Source organism: Paralichthys olivaceus, chromosome 4, assembly GCF_024713975.1.
Source record: "Paralichthys olivaceus isolate ysfri-2021 chromosome 4, ASM2471397v2, whole genome shotgun sequence".
Taxonomy (NCBI): Eukaryota; Metazoa; Chordata; class Actinopteri; order Pleuronectiformes; family Paralichthyidae; genus Paralichthys; species Paralichthys olivaceus.
In genome coordinates this window covers 27,691,693-27,705,544 of record NC_091096.1, presented here as the reverse complement: position 1 = coordinate 27,705,544, position 13,852 = coordinate 27,691,693, and the positions used below count along the sequence as shown (strand labels likewise).

At 41.6% G+C, this 13,852-nt stretch overlaps 1 protein-coding gene, 1 long non-coding RNA gene and 1 other non-coding gene across 3 annotated transcripts; 1 reads left to right on the top strand and 2 right to left on the bottom strand.

Annotated features, from left to right (window-relative positions):
* Positions 1-4,178: 4,178 nt before the first annotated feature.
* On the top strand, positions 4,179-7,951 carry LOC138407361 (uncharacterized). Its single transcript, XR_011240789.1, has 2 exons — positions 4,179-6,576; positions 6,697-7,951. It is a non-coding gene; the product is annotated as an uncharacterized lncRNA (long non-coding RNA).
* Positions 7,650-13,740, bottom strand: LOC138407357 (eukaryotic translation initiation factor 4 gamma 1-like). Its single transcript, XM_069522854.1, has 13 exons — positions 13,307-13,740; positions 12,773-12,913; positions 12,272-12,508; positions 12,032-12,136; positions 10,911-11,393; positions 10,475-10,647; positions 10,179-10,304; positions 10,017-10,098; positions 9,803-9,901; positions 9,359-9,493; positions 9,156-9,237; positions 8,902-9,045; positions 7,650-8,793 (listed from the first exon to the last, which is right to left on the bottom strand). Exons 1-13 carry the CDS (start codon positions 13,691-13,693, stop codon positions 8,618-8,620), a joined length of 2,370 nt encoding a protein of 789 aa, XP_069378955.1. The 5' UTR covers positions 13,694-13,740; the 3' UTR covers positions 7,650-8,617.
* On the bottom strand, positions 12,974-13,051 carry LOC138407535 (small nucleolar RNA SNORD66). The gene has a single exon (XR_011240958.1). It is a non-coding gene; the product is annotated as a small nucleolar RNA SNORD66 (small nucleolar RNA).
* Positions 13,741-13,852: the final 112 nt, after the last annotated feature.

Below are 13,852 nucleotides of genomic sequence, written 5' to 3'. Positions count from 1 at the left end.
AAGTGGTCATTGAAATATTATTGCATACCCGAACAACTATAAAATAATAATATTAATAATAATATCATAATAATAGGGCAGATTTCCAATTAATTACAATTAATCTTCTGGCTAGCAAGGTAGCAAAAGCAAGTACATCCTTTTTGGATTTAGAATGGGAAGGGGAAGGGGGGGCAACCCCAAACACTGCACTCAGAGAATTTGGTTTTATTTTTTCCCCAACTTCTACTACTTAAAAATCTCAACCCAAAAATTATGTAGAGATGGACAATGCCAGCAGGTGTATAAGGTTTGCAGGAGACTGCTGACACCTATCACAAGTTGGAGTTACACCATCATAAATGTTAGCCAGTTGAGCCTTAGTGTAATAGGTAAAGTGTACAACTTTACACTGAATAATACTGTGTCTAGCGCGAATAGAGGATTTATGTACCCGTCTCAAAATCTCTGTCCAGACTTTCTCTGATATCACCATACCCAGGTCCTCCTCCCAGAGTGACTTTAAGCCTAGGGGCTCTGAACATAAAATATTAATTTGATTATAGATATATGAGATAGAGCCTTTAAGAGTAGGAATTGGCGTCAGGAAGCCATCCAAAGCAGAATCAGAGGGTAAATTAGGAAAGCTAGGGAATGTATCCTGAACCAAACTGCGGACTTGTAAATATCTGCTAATATGTGCTGCTTAGGAAGTGAGAATTTAACTAAAAGTTGCAAGATGCAAAAACATTATATATATATATATATATACATATACAGGTCTTTGAAGTTATGAATACCAAAATTCGTCCACCTTAAGAAAACACTGTCTATAAGGGAAGGAGGAAAAGCATGATTAGCCGCTAGTGGTGCATAAATAGAGTATGTCTGTAGGCCAAAGTGGCGCTTAAACTGGACCCAAATCCTAAGTGAGGTCTTAACAATCACATTCTTGGTGTAGGGAAAAATGGAGGAGTGGATAGGGAAGTATACTAGGGCTTTCAAGGTCACTGGTTTTGCTGAACTTGCCTCCATAACCAGCCATGCTGGGGGAGGATCTAAAGCCTCATATTGAAGCCAGTGCTTGAGAATCCTGATATTGGTGGCCCAATAATAGAACCTAAAATTTGGCAGGGCCAGCCCTCCCAGTGGCTTTGGCCTTTGCAAATATTGTTTGCAGCCTAGGAAACTTCTGATTCCAGATAAATTCAGAGATCAGGCTATCTAGTTTACGGAAAAAAGACTGAGGGAGGAAGAGTGGTATGCACCGAAACAGGTAGGAGAGTCTTGGGAGTACATTCATTTTAACAGAGTTGACACGTGCAATCAAAGACAGATTAAGCAGAGACCATCGTTCAAAGTCTTTCTGGATTCGGGTCAATAGGGGGGCAAAGTTAGCTTTGTAGAGGTCTTCAGATTTGTGCGTAACATGAATACCAAGATATACAAAACTTTATTGAGCAACTTTAAAGGGAAGGTTTTCCAGGGGATACTTCTAACAGCGGGCTTAATGGGAAATATCTCACTTTTGTTAAATTTAATTTATGTCCAGATATTTGACCAAATGAATGAAGAGTGGCAAGAGCAGCGGGAACTGAGACAGGCAGGTTGGAAACATATAAAAGTAGGTCATCAGCATAAAGGGAAACTCTCAGCTGAATATAATTTCTAAATATGCCTGTAATAAGGTGGTTGGACCGAAAGGCCTATCGAGAGAGGTTCAATAGTGATTGCGAATAATAGAGGGCTCAAAGGGCAACCCTGTCTAGTAGAGCGCGAAAAAGGCGAAAATATTCTGAATGGAAATTATTCGTCCTGATTGAGGCTTGTGGGGCTGAATAAAGCAACTTTATCCATAAAATAAAACTATTCTTAAAACCACATTTCTCCAAGACATAGAATATGTAATCCCACTCAACTCTGTCAAATGCCTCTTTGGTATTTAATGATATCACAGTTTCGTGGGTGTCAGAAGAGGAGACATTGTAAAGTACATTGAACAAACGTCTAAGGTTAAGGAAAGAGTGCCTATTCCGAATGAACCCCATTTGGTCCAAGGAAACGATGGAAGGGAGGATGGATTCCAGACGTAATGCTAATAGTTTGGATAAAATTTTAAAATCAACATTTAATATGCTTATTGGTGCAGGCTAACAGGGCTTTTCCCATTTTGCAGAGATGATGCAGCTGTATTAAGTTCAGCGATAGTAATTGGCCTCTCTAACTCTTCCGCAGCTGGTTGATCAAGTGAGGGAATGTCCAAACTTTCAAAGAAAATGGCAAAATCAGGAGTGGTATCTTGATCAGATTAATAGAGAGACATAAAGGGGGAGTTTTTCCTCTCCACAGTCACCTGTGCTTGCTCATTGTGGGAACTGTTGGGTTTCTCTACGTTAATATTGTTTTAAGGTCTTGACCTTTAAATGTAAAGTGCCTTGAGATAATGTAAATTATGAATTAGCGCTATATAAATAAAATTGAATTGAATTGAATAAAATTCCTTAAACACATTATTAATTTCCATGGGTTCAGTGGTGATACGCAAATTAGTCTGAATTTGTGGGATATGGTGAGATGTAGATGCCTGACGTAATTAGTGTGCTAATAATTTACTGGCCTTATCTCCATGCTCATAGAACTGGGAACATAGAAGTTCAGGTAGCGTACAACCTGTCAAGTTCAGATATGCGTTGCGTCAGCTAAATTAATTTCTCCCTCCTCAGTTTCTTCTCATATCCTTCAAAGGAGATTATCTCCCCCCTGATGCATACCTTTAAGGCCTCCCAAAGTACTGAGGCAGACACATCGGGTGTTTTATTCAAGCTCACAAAGAAGTCAATTTGTTGTGAGACAAAGTTAACAAAATCATCATTTTAAAGAAGGCGTGTATTAAGACGCCATGGCGCACACGTAGAATTAAAGCTCTTAATGCAAATATCCATAGAAATAGGGGCATGAACGGAAATAACAATAGCATCATATTTACAATTAGATACCTATGAGAGAAATCTATTATCAACCAAAAAATAGTCAATGCGGGTGAAAGTGTGATGGACATGAGAGAAAAATGAATATTCCTTCCTTCTTAGCAGGGTTACAATAGCGCCAAACATGGCCCATTAAAACTTGTGAATCTAATGTCACACCCACTGGATGATGTTGTTATTTTGGTGTCTTTTTGTGATTTAATATTTATTTTCTTTGGATGTGTGAGTCTTATCTCAGACAGTAGTTTGAGATAAAGACGTGATATGTATATAAAATGTAATATTTGTGCATAAAATGTATGAAAATTATGTATTTTTGATAATAAAAGGAAAAAAATACAAATAAACACGCCCAACCTCATCTGATCTCGGAAGCTAAGCAGGGTTGGACCTGGTTAGTACTTGGATGGGAGACCGCCTGGGAATACCAGGTGCTGTAAGCTTTTTAGACTTTTCTTTGCAAAGAGCAGTGGGCGCTGTTGCTTACTCCTCTCTGAGCTGCTCTCACTGTAACTAATAAACTCTCATCACTAGTTCATTCTGTTTCCTCCTCCTCTCTGAGCTGCTCTCACTGTAACTAATAAACTCTCATCACTAGTTCATTCTGTTTCCTCCTCCTCTCTGAGCTGCTCTCACTGTAACTAATAAACTCTCATCACTAGTTATCAGGACCTGATCAGTACATGAAGTTACTTAGTGTTTGTTTGATTCCAGAGTTTATTAAACTCATTTAAACATCATGAAAAATGACTCGTCAACATGTTGTGCTCAGTACAACATGAGAGGAGACGCTCACAGTCAGGACCAGGTGATAAAATGACCGGAGCGACACGCAGACATGATCAGACACCATGGATTTATAATAATAACTTAACACATTATCTTAAATCTGTTACTAAATCATCCAATAAAAGGTGTACTATGAACTTGTTTTTAAGTGTGAACTGACTCAACACTGCAAACAGCAGCTACTGCACAACAGTCAGCACTGACAGGCAGAAGTAGTAGAACTGGATCATCACACTCCTGTGACCAATCCTGCTCAAGACTGAGGTTAGGACCGCCCTTACTCATTTGCATATGACACAGAAATACAGAAATAAATAAATGTGGAAATAAATAAATGTATAAATAAATAAATGTGGAAATAAAATTAAGACATGTATTTATTTATTTCCACATTTATTTATTTCTACATTTATTTATTTCCACATTTATTTATTTATTCCCACATTTATTTATGCATTTATTTCCACATTTATTTCTACATTTATTTATTTATACTTAAGTCATTTCTCGTCCTCCATACATGTGAGGTCTGGGGGCGAGGGAGGTGGTGAATTTTAAGGGGAGAGAGAAAGTGACAGCGTGGTGGTCAGACACAGTGAGTGGGGTAACAGAGAGTGCCGGGGTACTACAGGACCTTGTGAAGACAAGATCGAATTGATTCCCGGCCCGGTGGGTCAATTAATTCAGAGGAGCGCAGCTTCTCTGGGGGGATGTTGAAATCACCCAGGACAACGAGCGGTGTGCCATCGTCAGGGGAGCATCTCAGGAGGGCATCCATCTCATCAAAAGGTCACAGAGAGGACCAGGAGGGCGATAGATCACCACAATGTTGAGTTTGAAAGGAAGTGTGACTGAGACAGCATGGAATTCAAAAGCAGATCTGGGAAGGTGGTCCAGGGGAAGGACCTGGTAGGACCACATGGGGGAGAGGAGGAGACCAGTTCCTCCTCCTCGATCTGTTTGTCTCAGGGGGTGTGAAAAGGAGCAGGCAGATGAGAGGGCAGCTGGAGTGATCCAGGTCTCAGTAAGGGCCAGGAAGTGGAGAGTCTGCAGGGAAACATAGTAACATAATTAACAGATATTTATGTAAATGTCTCTCCCCGTCGGGGAATCGAACCCCGGTCTTCCGCGTGACAGGCGGACTTACTGTCCACATCAACCACATCCAGATTACAGTGGTGCTGTTCTGTTAAGGATATGGAAAGCAATTTCCATTGAGGCCTAAGATTGACAAGTTTGTGTTCCCTGTATTTACAAAGACTGATCTGTAAGATATCTGGGATTCCGACCACATCTTTCAAGTTTCCTGGTAATCCGTCCAATGGTTTTTGCATAATCCTGCAAAATAACAGGCAAACAAATGAGACGAATAAATCTATTTTTATCTTTTTCATTTCCAACAGCCCCATCAATGAACAACAACATGAGCCACATCTCAGTGAGAGATCTTTAGACAATCCTCCAGAGAAACCTTGTGTGGAGCCGGGCCTGGAGGAGCCATGAGGCTGAGCAGAGACCTCATGGCCATCCGTCTGCAGGTGGACAAACACTTCCAGAGCAGCAACACATCAGAGGAATGGCAGATGATGGGGGAGGTCATCGACAGCCTGCTGTTTGGCCTATACATCATCTTCATCTCTGTCAGCTTCATCACCATCGTGTCCATCTGGATCTGGAGTAACTTGTATGCGGCGTGATTCACATCAGGACGACAAGAAGAGAGTTTTTATCACTGTGGGTGTACCAGGAGCTCACACACTGGATTCTGAGACTAGGTACTGGCTGATTTACCGTGTCTGAGTGATAGAACAGGATTTTCTGTATTTTTATTAACTTTTTAGTAAGTTTGGACTAAAACTTTGAAGAAGAAAATGGAAAAGGTTTTTCAGTCCACTCAGTGACTGTGTCCATGCTGCTCTCAGTTTCACTTAGATTGTTATTATATGATCAACTTGCTGATTTATACAAACAATGTGAGGACCAGTAAACAGAAACGTGTAAATCACTCTACCATCTCTTTCCAAATTTGCATGTCTTTGAGCCCTTTGTGTGTGTGGGGGATTGTATAAAAAAATGAAAATGAGTGGAAAAAGAATTTCCCCTTGAGGGATCAATAAAGTTTCAATAATTAATTATTAAATCTCTTTTTAAAAAGTCAAACAAAAACCTCAGCCGTGACTTGAACCTTATTATTATGTGTTTGGCTCTTAAAATGAAATTAAGTTGAACAACATAAATAATGATAATGAATATAATACATTTTCCAGAAACGTTATGAAATGTTGTGTATTTTTCGTCTATAAAGTTTATAGTTCAGATTGTAGTCAGTGGTCACAAGGCCACAACATCAAGACCACATTTTCCCTTGTTTAAATTTCAAATCAAAATGGTTACTACCGCCTGTTTACCCTAATTTATTAACTAACTTGATGCTACTGTTTTTGATGATTATCATTAAAAACTAAATTGATCTATGTTGGATTATATCCACTGGATGGCATCATTGGCCAACTGGTGCATGCATGAAGTAGAAAGTAATGCTGCCGGTATCCACCTCTCAAGGGTAGGCTTTGCTCCAGATTGGGAGCAATCCCAATCTCACATCCCTTCCTCTCCACAACTGATGACTTTTCACTCCACCTGTCATGGCTTGTGCCGTTTCCGTGGTGTTTTCCATGTCCCTCCTCCTTTTCCTCCTCCTTTTCCTCCTCGGGTGTGCGTGGGTGTGGTTTCTACTCCTGGCATGAGTTCTACACCTGGCTTCAATCATCCTCATCACCAGCGCTACAAATACCCAGGTCTCTCCTCCACTCCTTGCCAGGTTGTTACAGTCACTCCTGTGGTTCACACTCTCAGCTTCACTCGTAGTGTTTCTTAGAAAAAGAACCTCCTCGCTTGTTTTTTGTACATGTGACTCACTTTGTTTTTTCCCCTGCCTCAGGATCGCCAGAGCTCAACCCGCATGCCCTCGCTCCTGCTCACCCTCAGCCAGCCTTCAGCCTGTTGCCTGCCTGCCACAAGCTTTTCATTAAAAAAAAACTCATTTCACAAACTGTTCCTCTCTTTGTCTGCTTCCGGGTCCAGCCACAACAAAACCGTAACACCACCTTTAAGTCTGGCCAACTATTAAAACATCTACATCCTGACATGGTTAAATAGAGAAACCAACAGTTCAACAATGAGCAGCACTCTGAGACTGTGAAGGGAAAAACTCCCTCATCAACAGGGAGAAACCTCTAGAACCAGACTCAGTGTGGGCGCTTATCTGCCTCGACCGGTAGCAAAGAAAAAGGAGAGGAGAGATGGATGGAAAAGTGGGGAGAGAAGAGAGAGTGATAGATGTGATCAGATCTGACTAGTTAAAATGTAAACAACAGTGTAAAGACTATTATTTATTAGTGATAACAGGCACAATTTATATAATAATTAATTACTGAAATATTGTAATTAAAAATAGTAATAATGGTAAAAGTTGTTGTCCTGAAGTTCCGGGGTGAGAGATATCTGAAATGAGAGAGAAAAAGAGAGAGAGAGAGAGACTATGGGAGGACAAAGTGAAATAGTCATTGACATGTATTAAAATAAATAAATGAATGTGGGGGGGCAGAGGGACAGAGAGAAGTGTTTTTTCACAGTTTGCACAGAGACAGTTTTGCACAATCCTCACCTTATTGACCTCATTCGCCTTGTTTCTGCCTTATTTTTAACATGTTCATAGCCTTATTCTATTTTATGTAAATATTGTATTCTTATGTAAATTTGGTCGGTATTCCAGAAAGGACAGCACAAGAATTTCAATTCATCTCTGTTCTCTGTGTATTTGACAATAAAATGAATCTTGAATCTTGAATAAAGGAAACTGGATCAGAGGCAAACACTAACTCAGGCCCTGCAGCATGTGTTCATCATCTTTTATTCTTATTTCCCATTTGTCATAAAAAAAAAATAGATAGATAGATAGATAGATAGTGAACCCTCTGCTGACAGTTCACAGGAAAAAAGAGAAGGAATGGATGAAAAAGATGGAAATAAGAATTTGATGTCAGTTTCAGTAGGGCTGGACGATTATGGGAAAAACAATAATCCCGATTATTTTGATTCCTATTGAAATCACGATTAATAAACACGATTATTTGTTGATTGGCAGTGGAGATATCTTTTTCAACTTCAGCGCGACATTTATCATACAAAGCAGGCAGTGCCACTCTGCTGAAGTGTTTGCGGGATGGCAACACATACCGCTTGTCCATCGTCTTCACCAGTGTTTTGAACCCTGGGTTGCTAACTGTGCTGATGGGGCACATGTCCTTCGCTAGCATGAACGTCACCGCCTCCGTTATCTCTCGCTGTAGCCGGGAGCCGGTGAGATATGGAGCGGCATTGGAAAGAGTGTCCTCAATGGAGGACTGTGTTGCGGTGGCTGAAGTTGACACTCTTGCACTTTTTTGGGTCTTTTGCTCTGTCAGTACTTTGTCATAGACCACTTTATAGCTGAACTTTAAATGGTTAAACATATTTGTCGTGTTGCCCTGGGGTGCAGACACGACGGCGTAACAAACTTTGCAAACAATCTCCTTCTGCTCTACGTCCAACGATTTGAAGCCAAAATGTCTCCAAATGACCGAGCTTGCCCTACTTTTCTTTTCAACTAAAGGCTCGGGCTGCTTTTCTGCCATGTTGTCAATCGCTCTTTCCACAATCGATCCACAAACTCACTGCTGCAGCTGGTGCCTTCACTCTGCTTTACAGCGCAGTAATTTGCATACAGGCAGCGCGGCGGCACATTAATCGTTTTTCTTCGATTATGAGCGTGAGAGGCCGAAATCGTGATCAAATTTCTATTAATCGTTCAGTCCTAAGTTTCAGCGATTGGCAGCCTTCAAGTCATGGAGCCACGCGAAGAAGTTAGTAACAGACTGGAGGGCCACGTCTTTGCCTTGCTGCTCGCCGGGGTTCTTGTTTAACTCCCACTTGTAGTACGTCCTGATCGTGATCACGTCGAAGTCATAAAGACAGTCAAAGAACATCCGCAGCAGCTCTGATGGAGGGAGGACGACAAGATATTTCAAACAATTAGAATCATTGTGCACAGAAACAGATTCATGGTGTCTGAAAGTAAAATATATATATGAGTAATGAGACTCACGGCTAGGGTGATCCATCTGCACCATCAGGAACTGCAGGGCAGAGAGAGCCTGCAGCTGCTTCGCCTCATCATGCAGGTATTTCTTCAGCAGTGTGGCTCGCTGTCTCATCAGATCGTGGTCCACAATGTAGTAGTTTTCATCAGCTGAGGTAAAAGAAAGGAAAGCTTCATTAAACACTGACAGGACCATCACCTCATCATATTTAGTCTGTTATCCATATTCTCTCATAAGGAAAGTGAAGAACTTGACTTACAGATGATTGTTGACTGGCAGATGCAGGTCGTCAGAGTTCTGATGAACGTGTTGGAGGAGGTCTGCTGCTCATCCAGGTTGTTCTACACACAAACATGTTTATTAACACACATGTAGAAAACAGCTGCAGTCCTCTCATGCAGAGGAAACATTCAGCTAGAACAACAACAGATTGTAGATTGAATTTGAACTGGAGGAACAAACCTCAATCCAATCAGCGATGGTGTGGTTGTCGGCCTTGTCCTGAATCAGTGTGTCCAGCTCCTTTTTCTGCTCTGCAGAGCTCAGCTTCTTCTTCTGACTCTCCTTCGTCTCCTTGTCCAGAGTGAACTCCACATTCTATAGACAGAGGCATAATGTTTAACATGTCTTGCACCTCCTGGTTCCTCCACTCCCCCCACTTGTAATTCACCATATTTAACAAAACCTAACTGTCAACTTTGAGTTGACCATAAAGAAGATGGCACAGAGTTTAAATCATGACCCATCTTCAGTTTCTTCTCTATTTTTGTTTCAAAGGAACTGACGTTTCCTCCAATATTCCACTTTCACTCGTACTAGTTTCTAAACCTGTTAATATCTCAAAAGCATAGTTGAAATTTCAGATCATCTTTCAGTTGGTGATGAAGCTAGAGAGTGACCTCTCACCTTTTCTGTCACAAACTTGTGGACGTCTTCATCCTCGGGCAGGAAGTCTTTCCACCGGAGGCCGGCCTCCTTCCACATTATACCTGCCTTCTCACGGCTCTGATGAGAAGATACACATAGTTACTGACTGATTCATAAACACATCCACTGATCATTATATTACATAGAATCTAGACAATGGACATAAGGAGACACATATGGAGACAGTTCTCACCATTGCTTTGCACAGTCCATTGAGGATGTGAACCAGCAGGACTCCAGCTGTTCCCAGAGGGATCAGAGGCTTTGAAATCTCCCTGGAGACAAAACCAAGGAACAAATTAACAGTGAATGAATGAGAAATTAAAAACTTTCCTTCTCTATTTTGGCTACTTACCTGAAAAGCACTCCCATTGGGATCCCACCTTCAAGGAGCATGGGAGTGAGCAGCTCTGACAGGTACAGCCAGATTTTGGGGATATCTATTGCCAGGTCCTCAGTTTCCTCGATGATTCCCTGAAGCCTGAACAGACAGACAGCACACATCTCAATATGTATTTGAAGATTTAACAAAACAAAACAAAAAAAACTAGTTGAATTTTTTTAATAAGATGACGAAAAGAAGATTTTCCAACTGAATTAGCATTTGGCTGGTTTTGTTTTTGTGAAACCTCTGTGGAACTCAACACTGACCCTTTACAGTACTGCTCAGGTGGGAGGATGCCACTCTTTATGAGCTGGTGCAGCAGCAGGCCCATGCGCTCCCTGGTGGTGGCGTTGCGGTCCAGCGTGTACTCCAGCCCTTTTCTCACAAAAAGGAATAGCAGCTGAGTGCTCTTCAACTCTTGCACACACTGCAGCGCCTCCTGTTGGGACAGTGAGGGACATAACACAGACAGAGATAAATGATGATGTTTACAGAAACTTCAGTGTAACGGTCATAACTGTAACTATTACTGCGAGAAGTCAAAGTGCTGCTACCGCTTCACATTAAAACTGTTCACCCAGCAAACTACACAGCGACTTTTATTGTGAAGCAGCCACAGGAAATGAGTGAGGTAAGGAACTGTCAAGGAAAGTGGTGCTAAAGGTATCATTTCATTCTTCTAACAACTGCTCATCAGCGTACCTTCATGTCATTGATGTTCAGGTACTCCTTGATGATGGCGCTGGACTTCTTTTCAAGCTGTTCCTCCGTCAAACTGGGCTTGGTGGAGTTGAAGGTGCTGTGGTGCTGATACCATCGACCGACTTGTCTGTCAGGCTGCTGGTTGAACTGCTGGCCTCTCTGTCGGTCGGACTGCTGGTTTAACTGTCGGTTGTCCCGTCCATCAGACTGCTGATTGAACTCTCTGTTGTCCCGTCGGTCAGGCTGCTGGTTGAACCGTTGATTGTCCCGTCGGTCAGGCTGCTGGTTGAACCGTTGATTGTCCCGTCGGTCAGGCTGCTGGTTGAACCGTTGATTGTCCCGTCGGTCAGGCTGCTGGTTGAACCATCGGTTGTCTCGTCGGTGGGGCTGCTGGTTGAACCGCTGGCCCTCCAGATTAGCCTCTTTGCGGATCTCGCCAATGGTCTTGGGGCCCTGGTCCTTGTGCCGGGGAACCCACTTGTTCTGTAATGGGTGGAAGCGAGAGAGATGGAGAGTGCAGGACACAGGTAATTAATGATAAATATTTTACTAACAGTTCCACTTTTGACAAGATCGACCCAAACAAGGAATATTAGACGTCAGAAAATATATACTTTCTTAGAAGAGCCGAAATAAGAAAATGAGTTATGTGAAATGTAAATAAAATGTTAATTAATAAGGGACTGATAACATATTCAACATAATACCTATAGTCATGAACACAAAATACATACATGAGAACAATATAGGACAAATAATGTAAGAAATGATTAAACCCACTGATCCTTCAGTAAACAGGATAGTGTTGGATGATCAGCACAATGTGACATAGAATCATATTTCCAAGTAATATGGTGCAATGCTCTGTTGATTCTGCTGAACTAATACATTCTTTGTCAGATTTTGCTGATAGTGGTCCACACAGTGGATCAGTGAATGTGTTCTGACATTTTCATTTTCTTTGCATAACAATTTTGAAAGCAGGTCTCAGCTCTGATGGACTTGCATCAATCATTGTGATCTGATTGGTTCTATTCATAAGCACTTTGCTTTATTTGTCTCATGATTGCCAGTGCATATCCTTGTGTAAATCTGTGGTTTGTGTTGCTTCTGTAACTTACAAGTCGAAGTTCAAGCACATCCTGCAACATGAAGCAGATCCTGTTGCTGGTACTCTTCACCGTTACAATCTGCTTCATCTGATCAAAACACTCGTCCAAACGAGTCTGAAGACAAGCACAAATTAAAACTTAATCCAGCTACACATTCATTAGAACTAATATACATGTAATGAATATGCATGTGAACTTAATTTCCTCTCTACCACACACTTCCTCTATATGTAACTGTGAGTGTTGTACCTTTCTTATCCCAAGTTCTAGCTGCTTGCCGATGGCAGACACTAGGGTGCACAGGCACTCCAGGGACACCTCATCATTGTCCTTGAGCAGCTTGGTAATGCAGTCGCACGCGATGCCATCTGTGAGCATTTTAAGTTTGTACAGCTCACCGAGGAACTTCAGGTTACTCACAGACTCCCTTTTGGCCTTGTATTTAATCTCCTCTAACTCTTCAGTGAGCTGCTTCTTCTCCTGGTCCTGTCAGGGAAAGATGTTGAAAAAATTATGGATCAAGAAAAAGAAACTTTAGCAGAGGGATAGTTAAGTTTATATCTCTAAAACCCAGATGTTTAACATGACAGTTCCAAATATAGATAAGATTCTGTAGCATCTTTGCATAATGCTTTCACAGTATGTGGTTGTCTTTGGATCCCCTCCATCAGTCACTCAAGTTCAATCACCATGACTTCCTTTGTGCATAAATGAAAAACCCAACTGGTAGTTCTTAATACGTTACTGTACCCCTGAAGCAGCCTCCAGCTCCTCCTGTTTCTTCTTCAGGATTTCATTGTCATCTTTGTCTTTCTCAAACTCCTTTTGACAACGTAGGAGCAGAAGCTTGTTGAAAGTGACTTTCAGTCCATCTGGGGTGTGGACTGTGAGCTGCAAAGAGAGAAAACAGGACAGGAGAGGACGTGTGGTCGGGTTATGTAGTGCAAATGGCTTCTCAGTTCCTCGATCCCATTACTTTGACCATTGGCCCAGAACTATGGCACTAAATTCATGTCATCAGCCTGGTAGAGGTATGTGTAAACTAGGACTTGAATGGTAAACACCAATCCAGGAGCACGTTTCTGTTACATATACCAGACATGGTTATCATATCATTCTTATTAAAGTGATTGTGTCCTTATTAGTAGATCACAGACACATATTGTGCTCCTTCTCTGAACCAATTCCTCACACTTGAAGGCTTTTTGTCACTATCTAAGCTAAAATATCAACACACAAACATTCACAGGCTTAATTTCAAAGAATTCAAAAGGCCATACTTACCATCTTGAGGCTTTGGCACATTTTGGCATAGACCCTTGAAAAACTTGGCTCTGAGATGGCCTTTTCGAAGGTGAGCTCTACGACTCCGCTCAGCCTCTCCTTGGTGTCGATGTCGAGTTCAGTCACCTGATTCACCAGGATATCTAACTTTTCGGGGGTCACTCTGTTAAGGATGCCGCGGAACAGTTTGAACACCACTTGGGTCTTGACCTGCTCTGGATCGTTCTCTGGCTTTGCGCAGCTGTGAACACCTGTCCTCACTGAAGACTCCCAGGGGTTCTCAGCCTTGTGCAGCTTCAAGTCTGCTGTCACTTTCCAGGGGATGACTTTCCTCTGGATCTGCTCAGAGGGACGTGGTTCACTATCTAATCTCACACTAGTTGACATGGTTCCTGTCTCAAGTTGAATATTTTATGTTGGTCCTTCAGAAAATATGATGCAGATGCTTCTTGCCGCCTACATATATAGGGTCAAGATCAAAGGCAGGACAGGATGCTTTGATCAATAGGCAGTTAAACTACAATAAACTATACTAAACTATAAATA

Bases quoted from the DNA above. Each gene is read 5' to 3' on its own strand.
- LOC138407357 (XM_069522854.1), bottom strand. From the start codon at position 13,693: ATGTCAACTAGTGTGAGATTAGATAGTGAACCACGTCCCTCTGAGCAG. The intron at 12,914-13,306 runs GTAAGTATGGCC...CTCTCTTTGCAG, and splicing joins TGTGCCAAAGCCTCAAGATG to CTCACAGTCCACACCCCAGA. The intron at 10,648-10,910 runs GTACGCTGATGA...CTGTCCCAACAG, and splicing joins TGAACATCAATGACATGAAG to GAGGCGCTGCAGTGTGTGCA.